The sequence below is a fragment of the Phaenicophaeus curvirostris genome, chromosome 9 (assembly GCF_032191515.1).
Source record: "Phaenicophaeus curvirostris isolate KB17595 chromosome 9, BPBGC_Pcur_1.0, whole genome shotgun sequence".
Taxonomy (NCBI): domain Eukaryota; kingdom Metazoa; phylum Chordata; class Aves; order Cuculiformes; family Cuculidae; genus Phaenicophaeus; species Phaenicophaeus curvirostris.
Window position 1 is genome coordinate 9,121,359 of NC_091400.1, and position 27,531 is coordinate 9,148,889.

The following is a 27,531-nucleotide window of genomic DNA, read 5'->3' on the forward strand; positions in this document are numbered from 1 at the left end:
TTAAACACTTGGAGCTGACTCTGTGGAAGGTGAAGTAAGTACCTGCAATACTTTATGCAGAGGACCATAATAGCAGCAGAGTGACTTCTACATTTAAGCAATTTCAATAGGTGGATGAAGAATTTAACTTGAGCTGTTAGATGCTTCCGTGCAGAGTCCACTGTTTTCCCTCCCCACCTACAGCAACTCAGAACATCTGAGCGGCAAACAAAGCCATGACAGCTAAACATCTCCTCCTGGTTGCATTGCCCCATGCAATTCTAGCCCCTCTAGGAGCTGCCAAAACACAACAGTGAATGCAGGATGGTGGCTTGCTGCTGTGTTGGTTGGGAAAGTATGCTTTCAGCCTTAAAAGTGAGGCCCTTTCATCTTGGATTACCTTGCATTTCTACCACTCCCATCTTGCCTTCTTGCATCCTGCCCCTAGACCTTGCTTCTCTCTCAGGCAGTAGCACATGAAATTGTCTGGGCTTAGAATGGCAGGAGGCTCTGGCCTGCCCTTCGTCGTGCAGCAGATTTTCACAGACAGATGTGATTGCTCTTGCCCACGATACAGTCATTGGTGAATTCTCAGCCTGAATATGACTAAATACTGAAATAATTTTGCTGGTTCCTAGTCATCAACACCAGCAAGTGCATCATGAAAGCTTGTTTGTCCACCTTCCTTTCCCCTTCCAGCACTGTGTGCCTTCCCTAAAATATCTTCGCCTTCCCATCTCAGACCCTTTTGTCTTCAAAGCCATCGCAGCTCTTTGTGTGAAAATACGAGCAAGCCCTTTCTTTCTGGCCTGGCAGGATGAAGGGGTGGGATGGGTGTGGAGGCGTGTTTGCGTGCCGGAGAGTGAGCAAGTATGTATAGGGCCAGCTGGCCACTCTTGTGCCTGTCTTTCCATCATTTCCATCTGATATTCCCTGCTCATTGTAATTTTGCAGGCCATATTCACTAACACAAAAAGACTAGGGAGCAAGCAAATGCACGCATATTTAAAGGGAAAAGCTTTATTTCTTGTTTTCTTAGATCATAGTGGACTGTAAACCAACAGGGAACAATGAGATCAACCTTTAATAAACTTGTTTTCCTGTTCTCCTTTTTTTTTTTGCCAGTCAAGCTTCCTTTTTTTTTTTATTTTTTTTTTTTATTTTGTATAAATCAAAACAGAACAACCAACCAGGAAAATTTTCTCACAAAACCCATGCTTCTTAATAAAAAAAGAGAATAATGTTTATTGAGAGGGATTGTTTTCTGGATATGTACAATACTAATGCAGGAGGATTGTGATAACAGAAAACGCCAAACATCATGAACTGACTTCCAAAGTGTGGACGGTCCAAAGAGCAATGTCCTCAGAGCAATGTCTAAGTAAGCCAACAGGAACAAGTGAACGGTAGTTTTATTTTTTTACAACAAATCACCAGCCATTATGACTGAAGACCTGACACATAATAACCTGCACTGAGATGTACAGAAATCCATAAGACAACATAGATTTTACACAACAAGGTAACTATTTGTGTAAGAATTCCCTCCAGAAAATGGAAGCATGTTCTAGACAGGTAGTGTTGGGAAAAGAGAAAACCAAAAGAAATAGAGCAAAAAAAGGCAGGAAAATACTAACACTGGATATCTTCATTTCACAGTGAATGCCAGTCTTACTGGATCCAAATACTACCTCTTACCTTTATCTGCATCCTTTCTGCCTACCCTTTACCATTGCGATGTAACAAAAATTAATTTTCCTTAAACCTTCCCATTATTTCCTCTTCACTGCAGCTCTTGTCAGCTTGCACTTTACACAAAAAGTTCAGACATAGACATACTCTCAGGTGAAAGCCACATACACCTTCCAGCATGAGCAGTCCTGATCACAGCTAATAATTTCAGTACTAAGCAATGCTGCACGCAATATCATACAAACCCATTAAACAGACTCAGTAGCAATAATTTCGGGGGAGGGGAGAATACAGAGATTAATAATTGCCACCAGTCCAGTTTCCCACATGCTGCAGTGCTTTTAAACAATTTCTTCTACTGCCTGCCTTTTGGATTTATTTTTGTTCTTATCCAGAAACAGTGGAGGGTATGGGAAGAAGTAATAGGTGGATTTTATGCCTTACTTCTAGTGTGGCCCTCCCAGAGAGGAGGCAATATAAAATCCAAGAACATATTTTTGCTTTCAATTTTTATGTCCACTTACTTCTCTTGATAAGCAGCGTGTGACTCAGCTCAGTCCAGGCAGCATCCTGCCGACTGCCAGATGCAACCCACTGCGGGCCTTTGTTCCACCTCTAGCAATCCTTACAAACACTCTTCCTGAATAAACTTACACTTAAGGGTTAAAGTCTTCGTCCCACCCCGAAGCATGCAGAGGATGTCATTACTAATAATCAGGTTTGGGGATGAGGGAAGGAGATGCTGTGCTCCCATTTTGTTAGCCTACTCCTGAAAGAATTACTTCACCTCTCAAAAGGGGGAATGATTTTCACTGGTCAAGTCACAAAGTCAAATTAAAAAAAAAAAAAAAAGTCCAATTTCTCTGTCTTCTACCTATTCATGCTTCTATTTCTGAGCAGTGTACTCTCTGCAGTATCTCCTGCTACAATAGCGAAGAGTGGGTGTTTCCCTAACAGTACATTTTGCAACTTTGGACTTTCTCCTGTTTTTGACAAAAGCTTCTTTCTGTCACAAATATTCTATTCCATAAATATTAACAGGAGAAGACCATGAAGTTTTAATTTTATTTTGAAAATTACTTCAGAGTTTCAACAGTTTTGCTGGCTTCTATGCTTGAAAGTTTACATCTTCCTGTGGTTCAGTAAATCTGTGAGGTTTAGCTGTTGTACCTTTTAAGTCTCCACCTAATGACAAGTGCAGCAGTCAAAATCAACTTCTTATTATGTGCAGACTAGCTAAAGAGTTGGAGCTAGCAAGTGTGGCAGGACCTACTTGTCAGCTTGTAGCTCTGAAAATGTTTATTAGTGGTCTAAGTGAACCTCACACTGGCTACACAGGCCTGGGTGATGAAGCAGACACAAAGACTAGGTACAACACAGACCAGCCGATGCTAACATATCTCATGTTACCAGGGCATCTGTGGTCAGCCAGAATAATTCTGTCTGTGCCAATGGTGTTACTGCTATTATGCAACTGGCCAATAAACATGGACTGAGATTACTGACCTGAGATGGACTTATACTACTGAGACTGTTACTAAGAACTCAGTGGCATCAGTCAACCATTTTCAGGTCTTTCATGCTTCCAAGTAGATCAAGCAAATCAACTCAGAATAGGAAGGAGTAGGGGGACCGTATTTCAAACGAGTAAAACAATAAATCACAACAGTTTTGCTTTTAAAACAGCAGGACATGGAATGTCCTACTGTCAAGACAATGGCCAACTGAAGGAGATAGAAGGAACTTCGCATTGTTGGCACCAATGCTGGAAAACTGCTTGACACGAAGTGACCAACATGGGGAGTAGCGTGCCACACCACCATCTCTAGTTACTTATGTTGATCCATAACGTCACTTGACAGAATGAGTGGCTTGAAGAAGCCTGAAAACAAACATGGCCTCATTCATAGGAAGCAGAACCCCCCATTTTATAAGGACTGAAGGTGTTAGGTAGGGGCTTTTCAATGCTTTGGAGGATAGAAGTTCATAAGGGAAGAGTTCAATTATCCTGGTGTTTTGGCAGAAGCCACTTAACAGAAAATTGTCCTTGAATCTATGACTCATTTTCTCCTGGACTTTAGGAAATTCTCCATTTGACAGAGTAAAACGTAGCACAAAAATGTGTTGGAATAAATGAAAACAGAGAAAATGGACTAGGGGGAACCCTTGCTGAAGTCAGATCAGGTTTGGCTGTGTAATCTTGTCAGCAATTAACTCTAAGTGTATGCATGGAAAAGTTCAGGTCTTGGCAATTAGCAAAGGTAAAACAGCAGAAAAGGCAGCTGCTCTGGTTAAATGCGCTCAAAGAACTCTAGTGACTAGTCTGGTGGTATCAACTTATAATAGCACAATCCATATTGATAAGAAATGCTACTGAGAAATTGGTTGAGACTGTGCTCCTTTAAACTTCAGATAATGTTTTGGCTACATCCTGAATTTGTTGCTCTGGCTTTTAGGAACGATAAAAGAGATGGAGCATCTAAGTAGGAGCTGCAGGACTTGGCTTCAGATTACTGAGGTGACCATATCTAATATGTATCTATCAAGCACAACCATACCCTGAAGGCAAACATACTTGGATGAGGAGAATATGGAACATATGGAACACGGGTGTATGAAAGTCAAGATATTATGAAGTTAAAGACGGGAATCCACTACCCTCACTGATTTTACCTTAAAAATGGACCCATCAAAATTTCCCAATGAAACATTTTCGAAAGAGAATACTACTTAGTGAGACTTTATCTATTTGAAATTCCAGCTGGAAAATACATTAGGAGTATTTGAATATTTCTAAATGACTGAGGGACTTAAAACCCTTTCAATCCTTATTCAGTACCAAACTACATTTTAAATTCAATTTGGGGAATAGCAACAACATATTTATCTTGTTCTAGTCACACCAGTGCTAAACAGATAAAATAAGATCTTGCACCTTCCTCCCCCTGTAAAGGTGTTGGTCATTCAGAAGAAACATATTCCTGATCACGATTTCTTTCCTCAGAAACAAAGGCTGTAATTAAAAAAGAAGAAAAAACAACCAACACTGGAGCAAATCTATAAAGTGGATTACAGTAGAGTATGGAGAAAAGTACCTTCCAAAGTTAAAGGAGAAGCTGAAAGAGCCAATAATTGAAATGTCATAGCAAAAACTGAGATGGTAAGAAAAAGCAAATATTTAAAAATGAGAAATATTTAACCAGTCACTGGATTAATTTCTCAGCCAAGTTCATCAGAAGCAAATACATTTCTATTTGATGTCAGCGACGTCAGGTAGGAGCGGACTAACCTTATGGGTATAACACAACCTTGGAGGCACCTTTAGCACAGAATAGTTTTAATGCAGAAGTCCTGTCAGTGAACATATATTTTTATCAGTGAGGTAAATACACCTTGGTGTTGAAGAGAAACAATTGTATTTTATAAAAGAAACTTATAATTGCTGTACAATTGACTGCTCGTTTTTCCATCTTTTACTGCTTGCTCTGAAGGAGCTGCTGCTCCTGGCAGAAACTGACTCTTTTAGTTCAAGCTAAGTACAAAATACTCCTGTCACTTGACATACACAAAAATTATGGCCCTTCAGGGAGCTGTTCTGAATTTTGCTCTTCTCCTTCACTGGTTTCTAACCATCTCTCCTCCATGGGAATATCATCGTGATTAAGCCAACAATCGCAAATTAAAATTAGATTGAGATGTCAAGGTGATTCCTTCTTTCTTTTCTTCATCTCCAGCCTAACTGCACACGCTAAGCAAAGGTGTGTACTTTCAAGTTTTCTGACTACTGATTCAAACTTCACCATTACTCAAATGTTGAACAGCCTCATATTTAAAATGTTGGGTCACAGAGGGGCATAATTTCATTAGGGAAAAAAAAAAAAAAGGCTGGGAACATGTCTCCAGACTACGTCTACCTGTGCTTTGAAATGATTAAGAATTCCTATTCCTCCTAATTATTCCTATTGACACAGTGGGGATGAAGCTGGCCAATGGGAAGTGGCCAGTGCCCTAGTGAAGATGGATGGACAGCTCCTCCTCACTGCTCACTATCTCCCTCCCCACTCTCTAGAAGGAGCTGGGATCTCAGAGAGCAGAGTCAGTGAAACAAGGGCTGCACTCCTCCTTACTGAGGAAATCACTGTGCAGACACTCCTGCAGGACTGCTGCCCATGGATGGATTGTCTTCCCTGCATGGGCGAGGGAAAGCCTTAATTGTTATTATTTTTACTAATATCAGAAAGGTTCATCTTCAGTGCCTCTTTGATTGTGGAATCAATATCTAGGTTAAGTAGTGCAAACCCTGAGCTGTATATTTCAGTTCAGTCTGAATTTTATGTGTATCACTTTTAAGAAGAAACATAAAAGCAATAATCAGGTCATTTATCTTGGCAGAGTATACACACTCTTAATAATACTAATTACAATGTCTGTTCCATTACGTTAAATGATAAGAGATCATTTGTATATGTTTACAGTAGCCCATGATTTAATTTACACACAACTGAACTGGTTAAATTTGAAATTTATATAGAAGTTCATCTCTATGCACCTCCTGTACTTGGACTGTTCTATTATTGTTCTATAGATAAAATTAATGTATTAGAAGAATATGTAAAGCCCAGCCTAAGCTTGTTCATTAAGCATCCAACACATGACGTTTTAGTGACTGGAAGGGGAAAGAAATGAAACAATTTGCATACTTCACTACTGTAGCAAATGACTGCACTGACAAGGTCTCCATGCTAAATTGACATCATCCACAGCACACCCAGCTTCTAAAAACCTCCAATATTTGCATGGTGATGCCTCTAAAAAAACCTCATTAAGTGTCAGACTCTTAGTGGTTTTTTTCCCCTCTTGCCTGTTTAATAAGCAATTTTTTTTTTCTAAAATTAAGAATTCAGAATGCTTTTAATTTACACGGGGAAAAAAGCTCGAGTGCTTTGTTTTGTTTGCAGTAACATGGCTAGCTGTACAAAACACCATTTCTTCCTCTGCTACATACATCATAGTATTTCTAAAGGTAACTCTCATTGAATCAGATAACTAGCAACATCTTTTGTAATCAGAACCTAATTAGGTGGTTGTTCACAGTATAAGTGATCAATAGCTTTTATTCTGCATCACACAGTGTCAGAGCTTTAATAATTGGTATTAAATGTAATAGAGAGACCGTAATCAAACCAAACGTAAAAAATCTTCAGAAAGTATTATTAAAATTCCTGATACTGCTTAAAATGTCTAATGTGCTGAATACAAATGATATTTGAAACAAAGCTTTGTGAATCGAATGTGGACTTAATAATTGTAATGTTTATGAATTTGTTTTGAAAATATTTTTAATTGGATAATGTCAGACTTTTGAATTGTAACGCTATGCTCATTAGCATTTCAATAGGTTATACTATCAACTCCTTTTGACATGAAAGAATTTCATTTATTTTTTAAATCATGAATCTCGTAATCTTTTTTTCTGTTGTCACTAGTTTTCAATAATTTGATTAGCTTCTACAAGAAGAGCAACAGGAACCACATGGGCTTTGCTGGTAATGATGTGCTATATGTTTCTTCTCTGAAAGCAGCTCTGATGCCTTTGAAAGTAATTTGCAGTTTCTTATCAGCACAGAATTAAAGAGTAATACTGTCTAATTTGTTATGTTCGGTGGCACAGAGCATCCTAGAATTCTAGCACGTACACAGTGCTTTGAAACCTATATTATGTGACCATAATCAAGTATGCATAAATGAATTTCAGAATTTATGGAAGTTTTCATTATTAGCTAAGAGAAAAAGCTCAAAAGATGAACTTGTCAAAAGGTGTTATAACCTTTTAGTAAGATGTATATTTTGCACCAAACTTAATTGCAGTTTATAAACCGGTAATTTTTACTTTGTATAGCAAATAACTGATCTGGACATTTCAGAACATGCCAGGGCATCACTGTGTAAACTCTAAGTTCAACATGATGAACTCCTTGCTTGGTGAAGTCATCTTCTACTTTCAATAGAAACAAAACTGATTACCGTTGATCATTTAGATATAACAGCTTGTAACAGTCAACAAGCCATCACAGTAAGGTATAAAGACAACCCTTAGGAGAAATGCTGCCTATTTGATGACATTTAAAGCTTTAAAGAATTCCTTTTAGATACTGCAGGAAATCATCACGGGCCAGCACAGGCTGTCAGTGTCACTGAACGAAAACTGAAGCGTTCAAATCATGTATACTGGCAATATTTCCATCCAAACCATTAAAACAATTTATGAAACTGGTCTTGCAAACAGTTCATCATGTCAGTAGCGTCAAGGTCTGCAGTAAGAACTACCAGAGTGAGAAAAGCCTGTCACATGGGTGAGTGTGCATGATGCTGCCTTGTAATTGGATCAACCATCCTTTTGTGTTGATTTTAGCAATCTAAGAAACAAAACACATTTTAAATGATATCTTACTACGTCTTTTCCCACTACAGTGTTGTGATAAGAGAAGTAAGGCATGAAGTTCCTGTAACTTCTTTGAGCTGACATTATTAGCTATGTACAATCAGATAACATTGGTTTAGTAGAGCAAATAAATTGTATGTAGTTTTTATTAAACAAACGGTAGAATAACTGGACTATATTATCACCATGGAAGCATAGAAGACCAAAGACTGTACAGCTGAAACCCTGTAGCAAAATTTGTTTCTACTCTTCATCCTCAAATTTAAAGAAATGTGTCTTTATCAAGCTTTCACAATGGCTGCTTCTTGTTTATTTAAAGAATCATCTTCTTGTTAAGGCTAGATGATTATAATTAAAAGATAAATGTACTGTTAGAAAGTTCTATGCCACGCTCTATTTTTGTGAGAATTTAACTGAAAGATGTACATTACACCTGTTTGTGAATTATAAATGTAATGGCATCTCAGCAGGGAACGCAGAATCACTTACAGTACATAAACATTTAAAGAGGAAAATGCTAATACACTGAAAGAATTTAACATCAGTAGCAATTTATCAAATGAAGAAGTTTCATAAAGTCCACTCTCTGGGAGAACATTCACTGTTAGACAAAAGCCTGGCATCCTTGATAGTCTTCAATCAATTTGAAAACCAAAATCAAAACCATTCAATGAGATAAATAGGATTTAAGAAAACTGCCATCCTCCTTCTCAAGTAAAAGCCAGAATGAAAATAATAATTATTAAAATAATCCAACCAGGTCGCTTTACAGGCAAATTTACACTCTGTCTCTTTAAAACACTGCAAGCCCCAAAGCTGTTTGGGTTTGGAATGTAGCACTGCACCAAGTATTTCACAAAGCCTCTAAATATCACAAGAAGCTTTTTTAGAGAGAGAGAAAAAGAAAAATCCAGCTGAAACTGTTCTAGCAGGAGTGCCTCAGGTTAGCTCCCAGACCTGGAATTCCAGATAAACAACAGAGGACAGGAAACAGATAATTTTTTTCTTTTTTTACACGTCCATTTGTAATGCAGCTACAAGATGACTGATGAGCTTAGGAACAAAAAGAGCGAGAGTGCAAATGTCATCAGAGTGAGCAGTGTGCTTAGATAGAAGCTTGTAGGAAGAGCGAGCGAATTCTCCGAAGATATGTGACTAGTGGAGACTCCTGCTGTGTTGTCTTTCCCGATCGCGTTCTGCAAGACACAATACTTTCCTTGGTCATCATCATACATTTTCCTTGCAAAACATTGTCATTTACATCAAGAAATTAATCTTTTGTTTGTTTGTGTCCCACCCTCCACTGTTATCTATATATCACAGAAAGAAAGATACAAAAGGCATATAAACAGGTATTGAAATGGCAGGATTTTAAACTTAAGGGATAAAAAACCCATTACAACATAATTAAAAAAAGAAGAAAAACGTATTTAAAAAATCCCTAATTTAGAAGTGGTTCCATGTCTGAACCTATCCTTGTTCAGCAGGGCAACATTTTTAGTGATTTGTGTTTATCACACCAGTTTATTTCAAAAAGCAAATGCAGGACCCACAGTGAAACCACAACTTCTGCACAGTCCACAGAACAATTTTGTCTGCTAAGACGTTACTTATGGATCACAACAGTTAAAATCTAATCCATGGGATCAGAAAAGACAGTTTTCTAGCTTACAAAAATTTTCTTTCTTGCACGTTTTTTCTCTTAATCACTGAATTATTCACATTCCTTGTCTTCTTTGCTACCAAGAATTAAACAGTATGCATATACAAGTACAAATTGGTAGATTAAAGTGCACCATTTTAGGCAGAGGTGTAGCAGGAATATTTCTCATTGCTATCATCCTCAGTAAAAAAGGAAAAAACTAACAGGTATAATCACAGAAGCAGAACAATTCAGACTAGAAGGGACATCTAAGGTCATTAAGTCCAACCAACTTCATGCAAAGTTGCTCAGACCCTTTTCACTCAGGATCTGAGAATCCTCAAGGATGCTGCTTCTATTGAGGGCATGAGCCTCCCTAGAGGCAATGGGCCAAGGTACAAGCTGTAAGTACCCAGAAGAGCAAACAATGAGTACAGAGCATTAGTTTCTACAGGACTGACTATCTACGGAGCCAGGGAGGCATTCATGAGTGCCACTCCCTCACTTTGATATCACCTGCAAGGACTGGCTAACTGGGAGGCCTTGAGATGCAAATGGTGAGAAGAATTAGAGGCAATACACTTTCTTATACTCAACCTTGGGCATCTGCTTTGGGAAACTGTCACAGGCATATTGTGGCATAAAATGGACTAGCAGTTCTACTGGCAACCTCAGTTACGAGGGTCTCTTTTCAGCCAGCACAAGATGTCACCAGATCTGTTAACATTACTACATTTTTTCCGTCACATGTTATTCAGCTTCATTCTAGTATCTACACGGAATTGATAATAGAAGCTGAAGTATTAGGAATGGGCTACAGAACTGTCCTTGTTTAGAAGAACTGGGCAAACCTGGACTGGTGAAGGAGAACCTGAAATATATGGTCATGTCCTTTTCGTGGCTTGTGTGTGTGCAGCTGGTCTTGTTCCAATGTCTAGGCTATGTGCTTGCACATTGTAAAAATGAATTTTTGTAAGCTTCTTGAGAGACTCAGTACAAAGGATATGGACTGACAGACATGAAAACTGATGTAATGTTCACATCTGAAAGGCCGCCTTAGAGGTCAGGCTGAGCAGACTAGTCCAACAGCACTGGGAGGTTAATTTTTCTGGGGGCTGTTGCTCTGTCTTCTGATGTATAAGCATCACGTCTCTTGATTTGAGCATCATCTCATGCCCTAAACTGGTCATCTTTGTTAGCCACAGAATGCTGTCTAGTATGTTTCTGCCTGTTCGTTAGAAGCCATATCATCCTGTGTTCCTGCAGATTATTTACTAATTACATTTGCTAGGTGCAATGGTTAATTACCTTGAGATCTGCCTAAACATGTAGTATACAGCTATTGAAACATAAATTCAACAGAGACCACTTCAAACCCAGCTCCAGATTTCTAAGCTCATTCTTTAAGACATTGTAGTGTCCAAACATAACAATCTGAGGTAAGCCCATTATAATCTTGACAGGCTTTGAATGTTTTATAAAATTGGGAGACACCTGTGAATGGTAAATATATAGGATCCACACTCTTACCTCATTAAGACAGAGCTCTGTATCTACCGATTCGTTGGATTTCCGCTTCTTCTGTGCCTATTAACAAATGCAAAATTTATTCCTGTAAAATTTATACATACAGTAGCACAAAACAATTAGATAAATTCACCTGGGTTGTCATACTCCTATAATTTTGACAGTGATTTGCACATGATTAGCGAATAAACTCTCCAAAAGTAACTGCATGTTTTCCAATAACATCCACATTCTGATTTAAATTTACAGCAAAACTTCAAACAGTCGGCTATGGGTACTTAGTAATTACAATGATGAGTGCCACCAGCTGCAGAGAACTTGTTATGTTCTGTGGCCCCTTAAAAATGATGCTGTGTGTTCATGAGAAGAAATGAAATATGACAGTTAGTAATTATCATTATACCACTGAATATTAACAAAAAACCTACAATGTTCCTCAGTTCTAAGAAAATATATAACACGGGAGTATTTTGCCCTTAATGATTCTTGCAATTTCTCCAAGCATTATTAGGAAAATAAAAATATAAATTTAATATATTGCATGTCTGCCACGGAGTCTCTTCTAGAAAGTTACAAAAAGAACATTTCCAGTCTTTTAACATACAAGGAGGTCCGACACACACACACAAAAAAAGGCCTGTAACTCTTCTTTTATAATAAATTAAGAAAATCAACTATGATCACCTTCCAAGCAGTTCCCTTCTGAGCTGACACAGAGCCGCAAACAATGCTGCCAACGTTCAAAGCAATTGCATGGGTCATTTTCTGAAAGGCTGTTGAGCATCTCTGCTGGTTTTGCTTTCACACCTTCTACTGACAAAGAATGGGTTCCTCTGAGCACTGTACTGGATCTTTGGGAAGAGGGAGCCAGGTATGGTGAACAGGGTGGATGCACAAGCACAGCGATGTTGTTAATTGCTAAAAACTGCTTCACAGACAAAACATTGTGGGCTGGTGTGTTGTTTTGATGTGAACTCACTGCTCACTCTTGGACACTGATATTTTCCAACTGAGGGTAAGAAAACGTCTCTATCTGAACACCTGTCAACTTGTACTGAGTGAAGATATCCAGCTGAGCTTTGTCTCACTGTGACAGGTTAGAACATGTTCTATGACCATCTCTTTGTCTCTCCCCTCCCACACTTGGTTCCCGAGCTATAGGGCCAGTCTTGTTTTTTTTTTTGTGTCGAACCTCACCTATACCTGTAAGTCAAATTCACCTGTTTGTTCACAGTTTGCTCACTGATTATTACACACGGAATATTACTAAATGCAGGAATATTTCAGATTATCCAAGCCCTAAAAATGAATCTGCTATGTCTTCAGCCACATATTACGATGAGCATTCACCTGCTGCTATTACTGTGTGCTCCACTCTGACTCAAGTGAAAAACATTTCTGGTGGCAGCATCATACAAAATGAAAGCAATAGTATGCACTCTGTCTAGCATCGTAAGGTGTTTAATATTTCCATTGCTCAAGTGAACATGACTGGGCTGGGAGTTTTCTGCTTTTCTACAACAGCAATAGCAATCCCCATGGCACCGAGATATTTTCAGTAAATGGGGCTCTGGTTGATTTAAGTACTTCAGTGATTCTCAATATCGTTTCTTCCTTTGTATATTCCAGAAACATAAACAGTACTTTTTTTTATAAGGGCTACCAGTGTTAAATGTACAATCAAGACTTATAAAAGAAGACTTTGATTTACACACTGAAACTATTGGCTGTACTGAGCACATCTGCTTCTTCCTGGAAGTTTTGTTTGACTTGCAATTTATTTCCTGCAAAAAATGAGGATCTGAATCTCACTCATTTCATACTGCAGAATCCCACTGGACTGAACTAAAGTTGATGTGAGGAAGTGCTGAGCATTCTGATTTTATACCCTCAAAAGATCCAGTTCCACGTATGGTGATTTTATTTTGTATCTGAGAGCCACTGGTGCTGCCTGTGGATACAACATAGTCTTTGACCTAAATACTGATTTTTAGAATCCAAATGAAGGAACTGAACTTCTCATTAGGAAGCACATCCATTGCTTTTCACAAGACTTTTATAATTATAAATTGATATATTAGATACAACTAAAAAATAAACCAGCTGGTATTTAAGAGAAAGACGGCTTAGCTATAGTAAGAATGCATACAATGCATATGTTGATAGTTTTCAAATATATGACAAAATAACAGCTTGATTCATTAATAAACACACTCTCTCTGTTACATGCACTTTCTTCTAATTAATACCATTTAAGTGGTTATGCTAAGTATAAATATAAGAATCTGAATTGAAAAAGAAATGCCTGGAAGTACATTTGCTGCCACTAGAAGAAAGAGCAAAGTCTTTATGCCATGTCTGCAGTGGTGTTGGTATTCACAGAGGTTAGGAAACTTGCTTTAATGACAGCTGGGTAGATGGCAACTCCTAAAGGGATGGCTTCAAGGAAAACGAGAAACTGGATTTCAATCCTGATTTTCTTACACCCTAACCACCCATACTGCATTGGATTGGAATGTGAGGCTTCAGGTTCAGAGCTTCAGCTCTTGATAGTGTAAATTGCAAGGACTGTACAAATCTCATATTTCTTAGTTTGTCAGTCAGTGCTAAATTTCCTAGTACACATGAACGTCTGACTATTGGAAACATGATGCTTGGCTGCTTATGCCTGCTCTGGATTCATAACACTGTGATAATTACAAGTCTACTCTTGGTAGTTGGTTCCAACAACAAAGTTTGAATTTATGTTCCTTCTGTACTGTGTTTCTCAAATGAGAAAGGAGAAAAATATCATTATTTTGCCTATATGCAGTAAAATCTTCCTGACTTCCTTCAGCCTGACAAAAAAATAGAGTGCAGCAGCTAAAACATATTTGAGAATACTATTCTAAGGGTAAAATCAACAGCTAGAAACCAAATCAACATAGAAAAAATTCAATCATTTTGATCAATATTCCCTAGCTTTCATTTGGAAGTAATATTTTTCTGTATCCATATAGTTAATGTAGTCATGCTAACATCAACAACACTTATTCACATGCTTCCTCTATTATAGAGTTTTTCTTTCTTAGAATTGAAAAGTAATTTTAATAAACAGGCAGACTTTTCCCTTATCAAAACAGAAAGGACAACATCTTCCATTTAAAAAGGCAGCAAGCATGGAACCTTTTTTTCGGGGTGTGGGAAAGGTGGAGGGAAAGATAATACTATCATTTGGAGGATGAGATGAGACTTTATATGCCAAGTTTAAAATTGGAAGAGTGTGTTTTTACTGTTGAGTTATAAACCTGTAAAGACGGGTTTTAATGGAAATACTGGCATAGGCTGCACTACTATAATAAAACAGTTCATCACTGGAACACAAGTAATGGAAACAATCCCACCTACCTATTCAAGAGAGTGCTATAAGGAGTCCTGTAACTACAACCTAAAGGGAAAATTGGTCTCACTCTGCTCTTGGGCAGAAAGGGCTCTACACGTAGCAGAACTGCTGTATTAGAGCTAAAGTGAGTGAATACCTTATTATGCTAATAACCTCGGTGGAAATGCATACAGGCCGGGAGACACATGTTTGAATTATGAAGGATATCCTCAGCCATCGGATATTTACATAGAATCATAGAAAGGTTTGGTTTGGATGGAACCTTAAAGATCACCTGGTTCCAATCCCCCTGTCTTACAACATCTTCCATTACCCAAAAAGGCTAGACAATAGACCTGTGTTCTCATCATGTACAACTGCAGACAATTCTGCCAGGGAATATCTACGCCATCAACAAATGGAAATGAGTGCTGTTCGTTATGCAAGATGCCAAAGATTCACTGCCAACCTCCATCTCTGGTCTCCTACAGCCCAAAATACAGGCAAGAAGGCACCTCAAAAGGTTTCAGAAGTACCTAATCGCACAGGAATAAAATAGTACACACAAATGGCTATTAAGTCTGCATTTAACCCTTTTTTTCTTTTTGAACTTTAATATAAAGCTCTTATCTGGTGACAAAAAGATCTGTGGTAATTTTGTCATTAAACAAAACACATGCAGGGCTGGGCTGATAAAAAATAATAATAAAAAAAAAACCAGTGAAAAAAAGCAGCTTAAAATAACTGGCTAAACATATGGAAAGAGGAAAGAGATCTTTTCCAGTGAGGTAAAATAGCATTTGCTAATGACTTCTACCCTCAACTGTGACATGCTTCTGACTGTAGAACAAAGTTATGTAAGATGGGTTGACACTCACCCTGGCTTCGCAGGGAACTGTAATTCAGTAATGTGGGCTACTCTGACGAAGCTGCCCCCATACTGCCAACAACCTTGCACTCACTTCAGTTTTTATATTCTGCAGAAATGAACGTCTGCTTTGACAGCGATTCTTATTGCTGTGGTAGTACAAGCAACAGGTGATATTTAGAGATAATCATATTCATGCACCTCCTGAGGAGCTCTTCAGTATCCTGTGCGTTAGTCACACAAGCCTCGTTTTGCTCTTCACAACCTTCAGCTTTTAATACTTGAACTAAAATGTTGGACTTAGTCAAGGGCTGGTAAAGAAATAAACCGCACATCCAGAAATAACCCCCTACCATGATCAGAAGCAGAATATTACTCATTTCTTTCCTAGAAAGAAAGAAGAATCAGGGCCAGCAGAGGAGTTACTGTTTTTCTGAAAGGAAAAAGGGATATGGCTTATAGAGATATTTCTCCTTCAGACATAGGATTCTGTAGACCTCCATGTTTCCTTCCAAGCCAAATGGCTCCTAGATGAGTTCAAATATCTTTGCTCACACCCTCCCTAACCTAGTCTTCTTTGTCCTGCACCTAATAACCTTCTCCCAAGCTAAAAACCTAATAAGCTTCTCCCAAACCAAGTAACTCTCTGCTTCCCATCCCCTAAATTCTCCCTACATTCACCCTTTGCAGATAGTACATCCCTGGATTTATTCCCAGAAATGCTATCTCCCAATTATGCATCCAGCTTCCACAAATCACAGCACTACATGGTTAATAAATGCATTAAACACTGCAGCGGTATCTCCCCATTATTTACAGACATTATTTACAGCTTGTCATCCAGCAATATTTTTATATATCCACTACAGAGTGCATAGCTATGTTACCCACAGCAAGGAATAGATCTGACTGGGGATGGCTCCAAACAGAAGTGAGCTTTAATTTGGAGGGAGAGAAGAAAAGGAGAGGGGTGTAAAGGGAACTGCATATGTTGGACCTGAATGCAAAAAGGCACAGAGCAAGCACCCAATCTCCAAAACTGGGCTCTTTCTGTTAGCTACATAATTTGTGTATGTGCTTAATGGAAGGTATTGCTTAGATATTCAAGCAAGAGACAATTGAAGTATCATTACAATAAATATCTCGACAAGGTGCTGAGGGGCATGGTTTAGTATTTGATAGGAATGGTCGAACTCGATGATCCGAAGGGTCTTTTCCAACCTGGTGATTCTATGATTCTATGATTCTTATGTGGGTTGTTTTTTTTTCAGCTAATTTTATGAGTGTACCTTTGTCCTCTCCTGAGATGCCTGTTAGTAATGCCCATATTAACAAACCTTTCTGAAGAGGAGGGACAAATCTCCCAAAATATATCCTTCTGAGCTAGCTGTAACAAATGAGAGTGCTTGTTCTTTTTGTTCTTCTCTTGTGTTGATTAGAGATTTACCATGCACCCAACGTTTTTCCAACAGCAGGACACAAACAATAAGCAGAGAAATATACACATTGTATAAATGCAATCAGCTTAACTCTTCTGTGCTCACTAAGTGGTAGATGTATCTATCACAATTGTCAATAGTTCTTTTCTTATTAGCACTGTACAGCATGTCATGCTGGAGTATAAATTCCTTTCAACAGGGAAGATAAGCAAAGTGCAGGTCAGAGACACAGGCCACTAAAATAAAGATCCAATTTGGCACAGAGTAATTTTGAAACCTGTACCATACAGCTAAAGTGGGAAGCTATTTAAGCTATAAAGACAATCAGCTTTGCACAATCCTGTAACAAAGAAGTCAGACTTTCTTTCCTGCTGCTTTGTTCTTTCTGTCTCCTGAATCAGCCCTCAAGACGCAACCTTGGGGCATGAAATTACTGGTCGTCATTTTGCATAAAAGCACTACAGTCCTGTCATCCCACTTTGTACAGTGAAGAAAGTATCTTTTAAAAACAAGCATTACCAAGTCTCCAAAGCTATGTAGGCAACACGCAGCACAGTAAGAATCAAATCACAAGGTTTTCAGCTGGGAGACATTAAATAAAGCAACCCAATTATCCCCCTGTGCCCAAATATGCACTGGGGAAACACACAGAGTTTTTCAGGCTGCAGTACAGTGCAATAACAGATTATCAGCCAGTACCTTCAGACCCCATCCCCTCCCAGCACTAAGCTCCCGACTCCCATAGCTTTGTACCTCTCCTAAAATCACACAGCTTGTCCCACTTCTCCTACAGGCATCTTGTTTAGCTTTCCCCCTGCAGCACTGCCACATTTGGGGAGCACAGCAGACCCCATGCAGTCCTGAGCACTGCAGGACACCCCAACTGCCTTCAAGCTCAGGTACCCTCTGGTTTGCCTGTTCAAGCAAAATCCTAAGTCAGTTCCCATCCAAAACCAGCAGACAGCTGCTCAGTGGGCAACACTGCAGTGACAGATCCACTTTCACAAATGTTTCTTAAGGAAATACACATTGCATTTTAAAAGTCCCCTGATCCCTCAACATTAGTAGATTCTTGCTGGTTTTGAGTACTTAAACAACAGAAAAAAAGGGACAGAGGGCAAACTCAAGCAAGGAGGTTTGTTTTCTAGTCAGGAAAGGGAAAAAGGGATAGTGGGTCTCCTGAGAACATCTCCATACATTCCTTCAGAAAGATAGGTAGTTGAGAAGGCTTCCCCTGGGGGTAAGCACGACGAATGCTCTGGGAAGAGAGATGGGGACATAGGTAGGTCCCTGTTTTGCTAAAGCTACCTTTCCAGCTCTTTGGTCACCAACGATGTAGCACTGCCCAGCCTCTTCTGGTCAGGGCCATGTGGGCTGGGAACAGTGTCTCTTTCCTAGACAATTGGGTAACAATGGATCAAACTAGCCCTGGTCTTACAGGTGTCCAGTGCAGATACCTGGGTCTCTTAGTAGCTGTAGCCAGAAACATACTGAGCAGCAGCCATGGCTTCAGAAATCCGAGAACCAGGCCTATTAGTTGACAAGGCCCAATACACATAAAAGAAAATCTCTTCCCTCTAACCTCTTCAGTCTTAAAATGATGAGAAAATTTGACTGCGGGTGATGTGGGGGTTGGGAGTACTCTTCCCAAAATGAGTGAGGAAAGAAGGAAAGATGACCTACCTGTATGGTATGAATTATTGCTGGACTATTCCAGATTCTTATGTTAGTAAAGATGAGAGGTAATTAAACCCCATCTCTTGCTGTACTTATATGGCTGGGACAATATGACACAAAACCTGCCTAATAGCAATCTTAAAGCTTTTATGAAAAACAGATCCTATCAGAAACACCAAAGTGATCAAACAGCTTACAAGGACCAGACACAGAGATCTTCAAATATTTATTTCAAGCAATTAGTCTCCCAGTGAGCACAGCACAAAATATGACACCCAGCCAAGACATCTGAACTGACTGACTTACCTTTCATGGCAGTGCAGTAACTTGCTAACAATTTTGTTTTCGTGTTCAGTCATTCACTTAGCTGAGTAAAATGAATTGATGTAGTCCTAGATTCCTCCTTCCTATTTTTAGGGGATATTATGCAATTCTCCTAATATGGTCTTTTTATAGATTGGCCTCAAGCAAATAGTTTTGCATTAAGAAGGGCAGAGGAGAAAACAAAATACTAAAAAGCATACATGGAGTAAGTGTTGTTAGGTTAATATCTCAAAGGCTTAGGCTGCCTAAGTTTTCTTCTGTTTTTTTTCTCCCTAGTTATAAAACTGAACAGCCATGCAATCCAAAGTCGAGTTGTTTGAGATGTCATTATTACAACCCATCTCCCTAGCGATTCACCACAGCCATCAACCCAGTGCCATACAGAGCAGTTACAGGTAGCATCTGGCTGTCGAGCACCGAACAGCATCTAAAGAAAAGCAGCATGAACACAAAGCCATTACAATCCCAGTTAAAAGACCCATTCAGCTGTTAATTTTGAACAAAGGTAAGCCATTGAAGAATTACAGATCACACAACACTTCTCCAGGCTCTAGTGTGTGCCCTTGCATGTCCGAATATGCAAACAAAGTTTTTCTGTTTGGCAGCAGGCAAAGTACCTACCTCCCCTATTAGACCAGGCTACGTGGTGCAGCGGAGTGTGGTGTAAACAATCCTGAGCAGCTGTCAGCCATGGCTACTAGGGGACTAAAAGCAGCTCAGCCAGAACAGCACAGGCCTGCGTTGCGCTAATGAGGCTTGAAAAGAGGCACCATGCTAATGCATCTATAGTGCCTCTATGCCTTGGCTGGAGGGCGGCCGCGCTGTGCTGCTGTGTGCTAGGCAAGTTCTGCTTTGCACTGAGTGGATAGCAGGACAGTGCGTGGCCAGGACTCTCTGCTAAAAAAAACTTGGGAGCCTCTCAAGCCAAAAGCAGCGTTGCAAGGAAAGAGCTCACTCAGCCTCACGAGACATCCAGCTCTGAGCTGTCAGCAGGTGGAAGGGATTAAGAAAACAGGGTCACACATTGCCTCTGCACTTGGACAGCAGGACCAGGGATGCTGTCCTCTGGTTCTGGCAGCTGGAAGGAAAGACCAGGCAAGCTTTCTTGAACACTAGTCTGCACGAGGCCTTGAGCGCTTAGCATTAAAGGAAACATCCGTTCATGTTGTGCCAACCTTGAGCAACTGATACTATTGCTGGTTTCCTAAACACCGTGTTCAGGCATACATTTTAAAAGGGAAGGGAAGAGAATGACTATGAACATCTGGTTTTAGTTAAGTGACTAAAATGGTTTGAGACTTCTTTCTTTACTAACCATATCTCTGTGTGTGCGTGCGTGTTGTGAGTACCGGCATGGATATACACAGAAAGAAAACACAGAAAGAGAACACAGAAAGCCTTACAAGGGTTTTGAAAACACTTCAGATAACAAGCTACTTTGCTGCTATTACAGGGAGGCAAAGGCTGTAGATACTAAAGTAACCTTGCACATAAAGGGAGAAGAAACTAGCCACTTAGTTGAGCACCCACCATACAGCGATGCCCTCGCCTCCTCGGTCTTGTTAACACATTTCAAGCCCAAAGTATTAGTTTCCTTCCCTTTGCAGTTATGTGGCTGTGTCTATAGCCAAGTCTCATTAAACCATGACAGGATTTAGAAACTATTTTTTTTCTTTTAAAGTAATTCAGTCTTGGACAACTATAACTTGGATTAATTGGTGAATTTTGCATTTTTGGCACAATCTGCTCTCCAGAAGTGCTACTGAAATAAAAATTTAAAGTGTTTTCTCCCTGCTTCTCTAATCCTGTAGCTGAATTCTGCAGGTGCACAGATGTATCCTCTGAGCTAACAGGGCTGAAATTTTAGTGAAGTTGCTGCAGTACTTGCTTCAATATCCATGTTCCCTTCTAGCACTGAATAAAAAAAAACTGAATAAAAAATTCTACCACTCAGAATAAAAAAAAAATCAGAAAAAATATATATAGATAATGATATCAAATTTACCAAGGTGAATCTATTACAGAATCAGGTATTGGCACACTGTGGTTTTGACAGGCAGCTGTTCCCCAGGAATTTGGTCAGAAAAAAACACGTAACAATAAAAATTTTACCCAAATAGTTAATGTTTTGGTCAAGTGCAAACACAGAATTTTTTTAACACGATATGTAAGGCAAATTCAACTTTAAGCATAGATTCTAGATGTGCATATAATTACCTTTATTTTCATTAGAAAACAGTCTTATCCTTTTGTAGAAAGGTATTCAAATTTACTGTTACTATTACTGATTAATAAATTCTATTAGCATTTTTAAATTTGAAAACTGAATCAACACTGTACAATTTTGATTGTTTCTATGACAGAAAATTAAATTAATTTTTGACTGAAACAGTTGGTTCTGTCCACAGACCTCCATTAGCTAAGCTAGATCTTGATTCATCCTGCCAGCTGCCTAAACGTTATGAAAAAGGCCTTGCAGTATGGTTCTGAAAACTCTACACTCACGTCTGATGTTGAATCCTACATTCTTTCTTCCCCTGCTGAAGTAAGTGAAGGAGAGAAAAATCATCCCTTCTCAAAAATACTAGGAGTGGAATTTAAATACTAATTCTTTTTAACAGACAATGGTGGACTACAATGCAATGGATTGTATCATAGTTACACTGTAATTAATGCAGCTATTCAAATAAGCAGAGAAACTCTCTTGCAAGAGGAATGTGCAGAATCATAGAATGGTTTGGGTTGGAAGGGACCTTAAAGATCACCCAGTTCCAACCCCCTGCCAAGGGCAGGGACACCTCCCACCAGACCAGGCTGCCCAAGGCCCCATCCAACCTGACCTTGAACACCTCCAGGGATGGGGCAGACACCACTTCCCCGGGCCATCTGTTCCACTGGCTTACCATCTTCTTTATGAAGAATGACGACCTTATTAGAAAGGTGCCTTATTCTTTACTGCCCTGATCCCACCACACCCACGGGAGGTCTTCCACTAGACTAGCCAGGCAGTCCCAAGTGTATCTGAAAAGTACCTTCCTAATATCATCTGCATCTGTGGCCTCAAATTTGAGCTCAGTAAGAAGTAATAATAAATTTTTTTGCATCACTGAAACACTTTCTTAGACTCAAAAAGTACTGTGAATGTTAGATGTTTACCAATTATAACCCTATTAAAACAAATCTGAGCCTATAATAACCAGATTATGCAAATAATTATCAGATTATGCAAAATAGTATTCACAGGATATGATCCTGCTTTGTTTCATCACACAAATAACTCACAGAAGGCTTACATTTCTGTTCACAGTTAATAAGCCAGAAGACACAAATAGATGTACTCTAATAATGCAAGTAAAGGAGATGAACAGGATTATTTGGGGTATATTTTGTAAGGTTTCCATACTAAAGTGGAAGAAGCTTTGGAAGATTTATTGCGAGTAGTTTGCCTACTTTTTGAAGTATCACGTTGTGGCAGACTGGATAGTTCAGGGGATTATTAATGGGATATACAGCCTTATATTCTGAGGTAGCTAGTTTAATCTAGCTCAGGTCAATACTGACAACTATTCTGTAGTATTTTTGAAATGAGGAGGCGGTTCTGGAGCACTTCTTCTCTTAAGAGGACAGGTTCAATGCACAAAAGTGGCACTAATTTGCACCTCAGGCAGTGCACTTCATCAAAGAGACTGAGGAATTAATGGGATATAGGTTTATAGCAAAACACTCAGGATGTTTCCCCATGCCCTTCATTTCCCTTTCTGTGAGATGAACTGCTGGGTTAAAAAGGGACAGTCCCCCTATATCCTCGGATTTTTCCAGTTCCATTGCAAGCCCTTAAAAAGAAACTTGAAGGTGTCCTATTCTACCAAATTGTAACATCCTTTAGTGGGACTCAAGAGAGAGATTATAAGGTTTCACCTAGAAAAACATCTTGAGAATGCTATCTGAAGAGAATCTTGATTGATGATAGTTGGCAGTAAATATATCCCTGAATGCATAACGGTTTTATTAACAGTTCTGGGTGAGCTGATTCAAGTAGAAAACACCACCAAGTGAGGCATGGTTTTTGTGATCTACCTACTCATGCATCCAATACTCACAACCATCAGCTTTGTCTTACTAGCAAGTTTCAGTGTCACTACATTGTCATCAAGCTTACGAAGACGAAGCATTCAAAAAAATACATCTGGGTGTGTGTTGACTACAGCAACAATACTTGTTGCTCTTGTGTTACTCCAAACCCCAGATCAGTGGGTAGAAAAATCAGAATTAAGACAGCATTACTAGGGATGAGTACAATGCAGGCTGTGGACTATGTCTACAGTACATTAACATATGTATATATGCAGGTTGCATACACACCAGCACTGATACCACACGAGTGCATTGAGCTGTCCCAGCGAGAAGTGAGTTTAATGGGGTGAAGAGATGCATGTTCACTGGCCAAGATGGGATTAGCCTCTCTAGTATCTAGCATCCTTAAAAGGGATCTGGAATATCACAATGCTGCTCACACTCAGTGACCACTTGAACAGCATAGGACATCTCATTTCTGATACGCTGTGCATGGATGAATGTAATTGCACTACAACAGGCTTTGTGCATAAAAAGGGTAGCAGATGATGAATGAGGAATAGCAGAGCATATATGAGCAGATGCGTCTCGCTGGGTTGGAGATTATATGCACTTGCAACTTTGCCAGTTGATCTCTTTAAATGTTCATGAAACACGGAGCCCAGTCCCCTGTTACACTGATGCGAGCCAGCATGACTTGTATTTTAGAGGCTGTCCCGGAACGTGTGGACGCAGGGCAACCAGTTCAGCTTCCAAAGAGCAGAGAGCTCTAGCTAAGGGCACTTACCAAAGAGCTGTTCCACTCCTAAATGCAACACTGCATCTGAGCAGTCAGCCTGAAGGTGAAAAGCCTCTGCTTAATTAATGATTCCTAAGCATCCTCATTAAGTTGTTCTCTGGGTATAGATTGGGTGTGGTTTTTGTCTAAACCTTTTCAGTGGTGCCTATAACAACCTGAATTTCTCATCTGCAAATAACCATGACTGAATCCTTAGAAATAATCAGGAAATCTTAATTAAAAGTAATAGGGGTCAGGCCAACTCTTGATGAGAGCATGATTCTGCAACTAGTTGCAAGAATTTGTCAAACTAATTAAGTTCAAAAAAAGGGACATTTTTCCTTTGAATTTGCATTTGACTTCAGAAATTGTATACAGGCAGTTAGTTCCCTGCAGGAGCAGATCTCTAAATTTGCTCTCAGAACCAGATAATTACAGGGCATATGTGACTGCCGTATGCAAAATAGCACACTGACATCAAATTCATTATACAATGGTCCTCAAGGATTTAACACAGGATACATGCAATGTTTAATGTTCTACTTTTTCTAGAGGAGGTCAAGCCATTGTAAAAAAACACATTAAACACTGTTGATCAGAAAATTTATGATCAAATCCCTTTCCTACATTTGTGCAGACACAAATTTAGGAATGGGTTTCCACAGATACTTGTAACTGCTTTGCTGAATTAGGGGCAACTCAAGGCCTGTGAAAATGCCAATCTGGAAAAATAACGCAGTACCGTGTAATGCAGCATTTAGTAAATTACTGCCCTGAATAACTAATTCTGTTTTAAGAAAGACATGGGGGAGGATAATCCTATAATTCTTTAGGACACATGCTGAGTGAACCGATGAAAAAATACCCTGCATTCTGTGCAATAGCCACTCTGTTTACTTGAGGCTCACAGAAAGAGAGAAGCACACAGGAGGGCTAAACCTGAGGTGGGATTATTAAGCCAAGTCCACTGATTGGAACTACAATTTGGTGTGAAACAGTTAGGCTCTCATTCTCCAAACTACACACTAAAATAAACATTTTGAACTCCTATTGATTTTGAAGGCACGGAACTGAAATGGGTGACAGTGTCTGATGTTCTGGAACTCAACAGCAAGTTGAAAAATGTTGTAGATGGTTTGATGGTAGTGTGGAGATCTGTTATTCAGGTAAAACAGACGATTAGAAGTCACAGGGATAAAAAGTAAGTAGGAGATAAAGTGTGTGACATATTTCTAGTATTTGATAACTAATGTACAATGAAGACTGTTAAGTAAAATGAGCATACTGGTTAAAAGCAGAATAAAATATTTATATACAGATGTGTTTTGGTTTATTATTGTTGTTGTTATATTATTATTATTATTATTGTTATTATTAAGAGTATGCATCAGCCAACTGGGTTAAAAGTCTGTGTTTCATTTTCTGTCCTATGAACTTGATTTGTCTTGTTGAAAAATGTAGACATGCTAAGGAAAACGTTCTAAATTTTAGCTCTTCAACAGCTATGCTGCCTTGTCACCAGTGTATGGTTTAGAATGATTACTTATTACTGTATTTTAATTTCCATTGGGCTTTTCTGTATTTCATTTGCTGCTAGTTACAAGGAAGAAACTATTCCTAAAAAACCCTAATTATTATTACTGAAATACTTTTGATCATATCTGTCACATGACAACTGTGATCCTGAGTAGTTTATTTTTTAAAACCATCAGTTTATGGGTTACACTGAAATATCAAAGAATGATGTCTACGTATCTAAGGAGGAACTGATAATTACAACGTACACTTAAGGATAATTGCAATGTATACAACTGTGGAGTTATTCCTTTTTTACAAGTGTATAAACAAAAGCAGAATTTGATTAGGTGGTGTGATTGCCTCTTTAGACTCAAATGACTTTATATGCATAAACATACTTCATGTACTTGAGTTTGCAGAGGAACACAATGTATCCTCTTTAATCAAGCATAAGGAAGCAGGTTTTTTTCCACAACCAAAACACAGACTTACTCCAATCTCTTACTGCACCCCAGTACGGCCACAACCACCATTCCCTTCTCCTTCCTCACTGTAGCTTCCAAGGCAGCCAAGCTAGAGATGGTATGGTGAGTCCTCCTCTGCCAAATGGACTCAGCATCCCCCTCACTCAGCCTTCTGCAGTCTTTTCCCCCACCCTGACTCTGTACTTAGCCATTGCATCATTAGAAGGAACATAGAAAAATGTATACTGATAAATTTCATACCAGATTAAGTCAATGACACAGCTGAGTGCTAAAAGATTGCAGAGCGAAACTGCAAAAAAGGGAAAAAAAAAAAGAAAAAGAGGAATGAATAACCTAATGAAAGGAAGAGAGGAATGAAAGACCTAATAGAGACTGGAGCCACACTGCTCCCCCTGACTTCACACTCCCTCTGCACCATCCCCCCATGAAACAGAGAAGGCATGTAATTCCTGAAACTATATGCAACTGCAATTAAACTGCTTTGCTATCCAAAATTAATTACCCTCCACTCTGTCATTTGTCTTAAACTGCCACACTGCAAATAAAAGAACACCAATACCTGCTTCAGTAACAGTATTTAAAAATACATTTCAATTATAAAAGCCTCGTGAAATCCTTTTGCTTGCCTCGCGAATAACAATTCTCTGCAAAAATAGCAGAATTGATAAACAAAGATTTTATTTATTCAATTTTGATCTATTCTGGCAACTGCCAAGCTATTTTCATACTTGAGAAAGAAACATCTCTATATTGACGACCGCATCAATTATTTGAGATAGGACAAGTCTTTTACTTTGGTTTACCTCACATACTGCTGTGGATAGAGTTTTTGAAGATAACACAGTGCATTATCATGGTTTATAATAGTAAAATATTTATTGTTTCTAGAGCACTCAAACACATTGTGCGGTTTTAAGAACAAATAAAGGCCACGAGGTGATAACTTTGCTGAAGTTAACTCTAATTCATTGGGTTTTTTATGTCGGGAGAACCTTCCTATTATGAGTCTGCGGAAGAGCTAGGATGATGAGATTCTGGTCTATAAGTAGGACTCCTTCAAGCTATTCCATTTAAAATAAAAGACTACTAATGATTTCGAGGATTGTATTCTTGTTCTCCGTTCCATTAGAAACGTGGTGGTGTGATCACTTCTGCCTGCACTTGCTTTGCAACAGGGTCGGCTTGCTGGCATAACCAGAGTTACTTTCACTTGAAAAAGTATGAAGGGAAGCAGAGTCATGGCTAAAACCAAATATTTGCGAACAGCAAACAGTGAGCCTTAAAGAAAGCATTTTGTCAGGTCCCATAAACGCACAATATATTATGAACTACATTTCCAAAGACAATACAATTAAACATCTACCATCGCAATGACCTAGAACTTTTATTATTAGTAGCTATGCCTTAAAATGAAATTATAACACTAAACTCCATTTTATGGCTGGTTTTTGCAGGCTGTAGAGAGCTATTTGTTTTAAAAGGGAAACACACAATGGACCAGATATTTGATTGAGAACTAAAGTTGGCTGACATTAGGAATACCTTCAATATGATGAAGAAACACATAAAGTAATAACACGGGTTTTGAATAGTTGGATTTGGCTTATCTGCTGTAATCCAACTGTCTGATTCTAGTTTATTCTAGCACTTTCTATTTTTGTGGGTATTCCTATAAGAGGATACTAATGTGAAATAGAGAAACAAGTGTGGCTTAGGGGAACACTG

The 27,531-nt window shown here is 38.9% G+C and overlaps 1 protein-coding gene across 1 annotated transcript in view; it reads right to left on the reverse strand.

Moving 5' to 3' along the window:
• Positions 1–2,267: 2,267 nt before the first annotated feature.
• GFRA1 (GDNF family receptor alpha 1) overlaps positions 2,268–27,531 on the reverse strand; it is a 151,458-nt gene continuing 126,194 nt past the window's right edge. The window contains 2 exon segments of the mRNA XM_069863809.1: positions 2,268–9,309; positions 11,286–11,342. Of these exon segments, the coding sequence (XP_069719910.1) occupies positions 9,148–9,309; positions 11,286–11,342 (219 nt within the window). The 3' untranslated portion in view covers positions 2,268–9,147.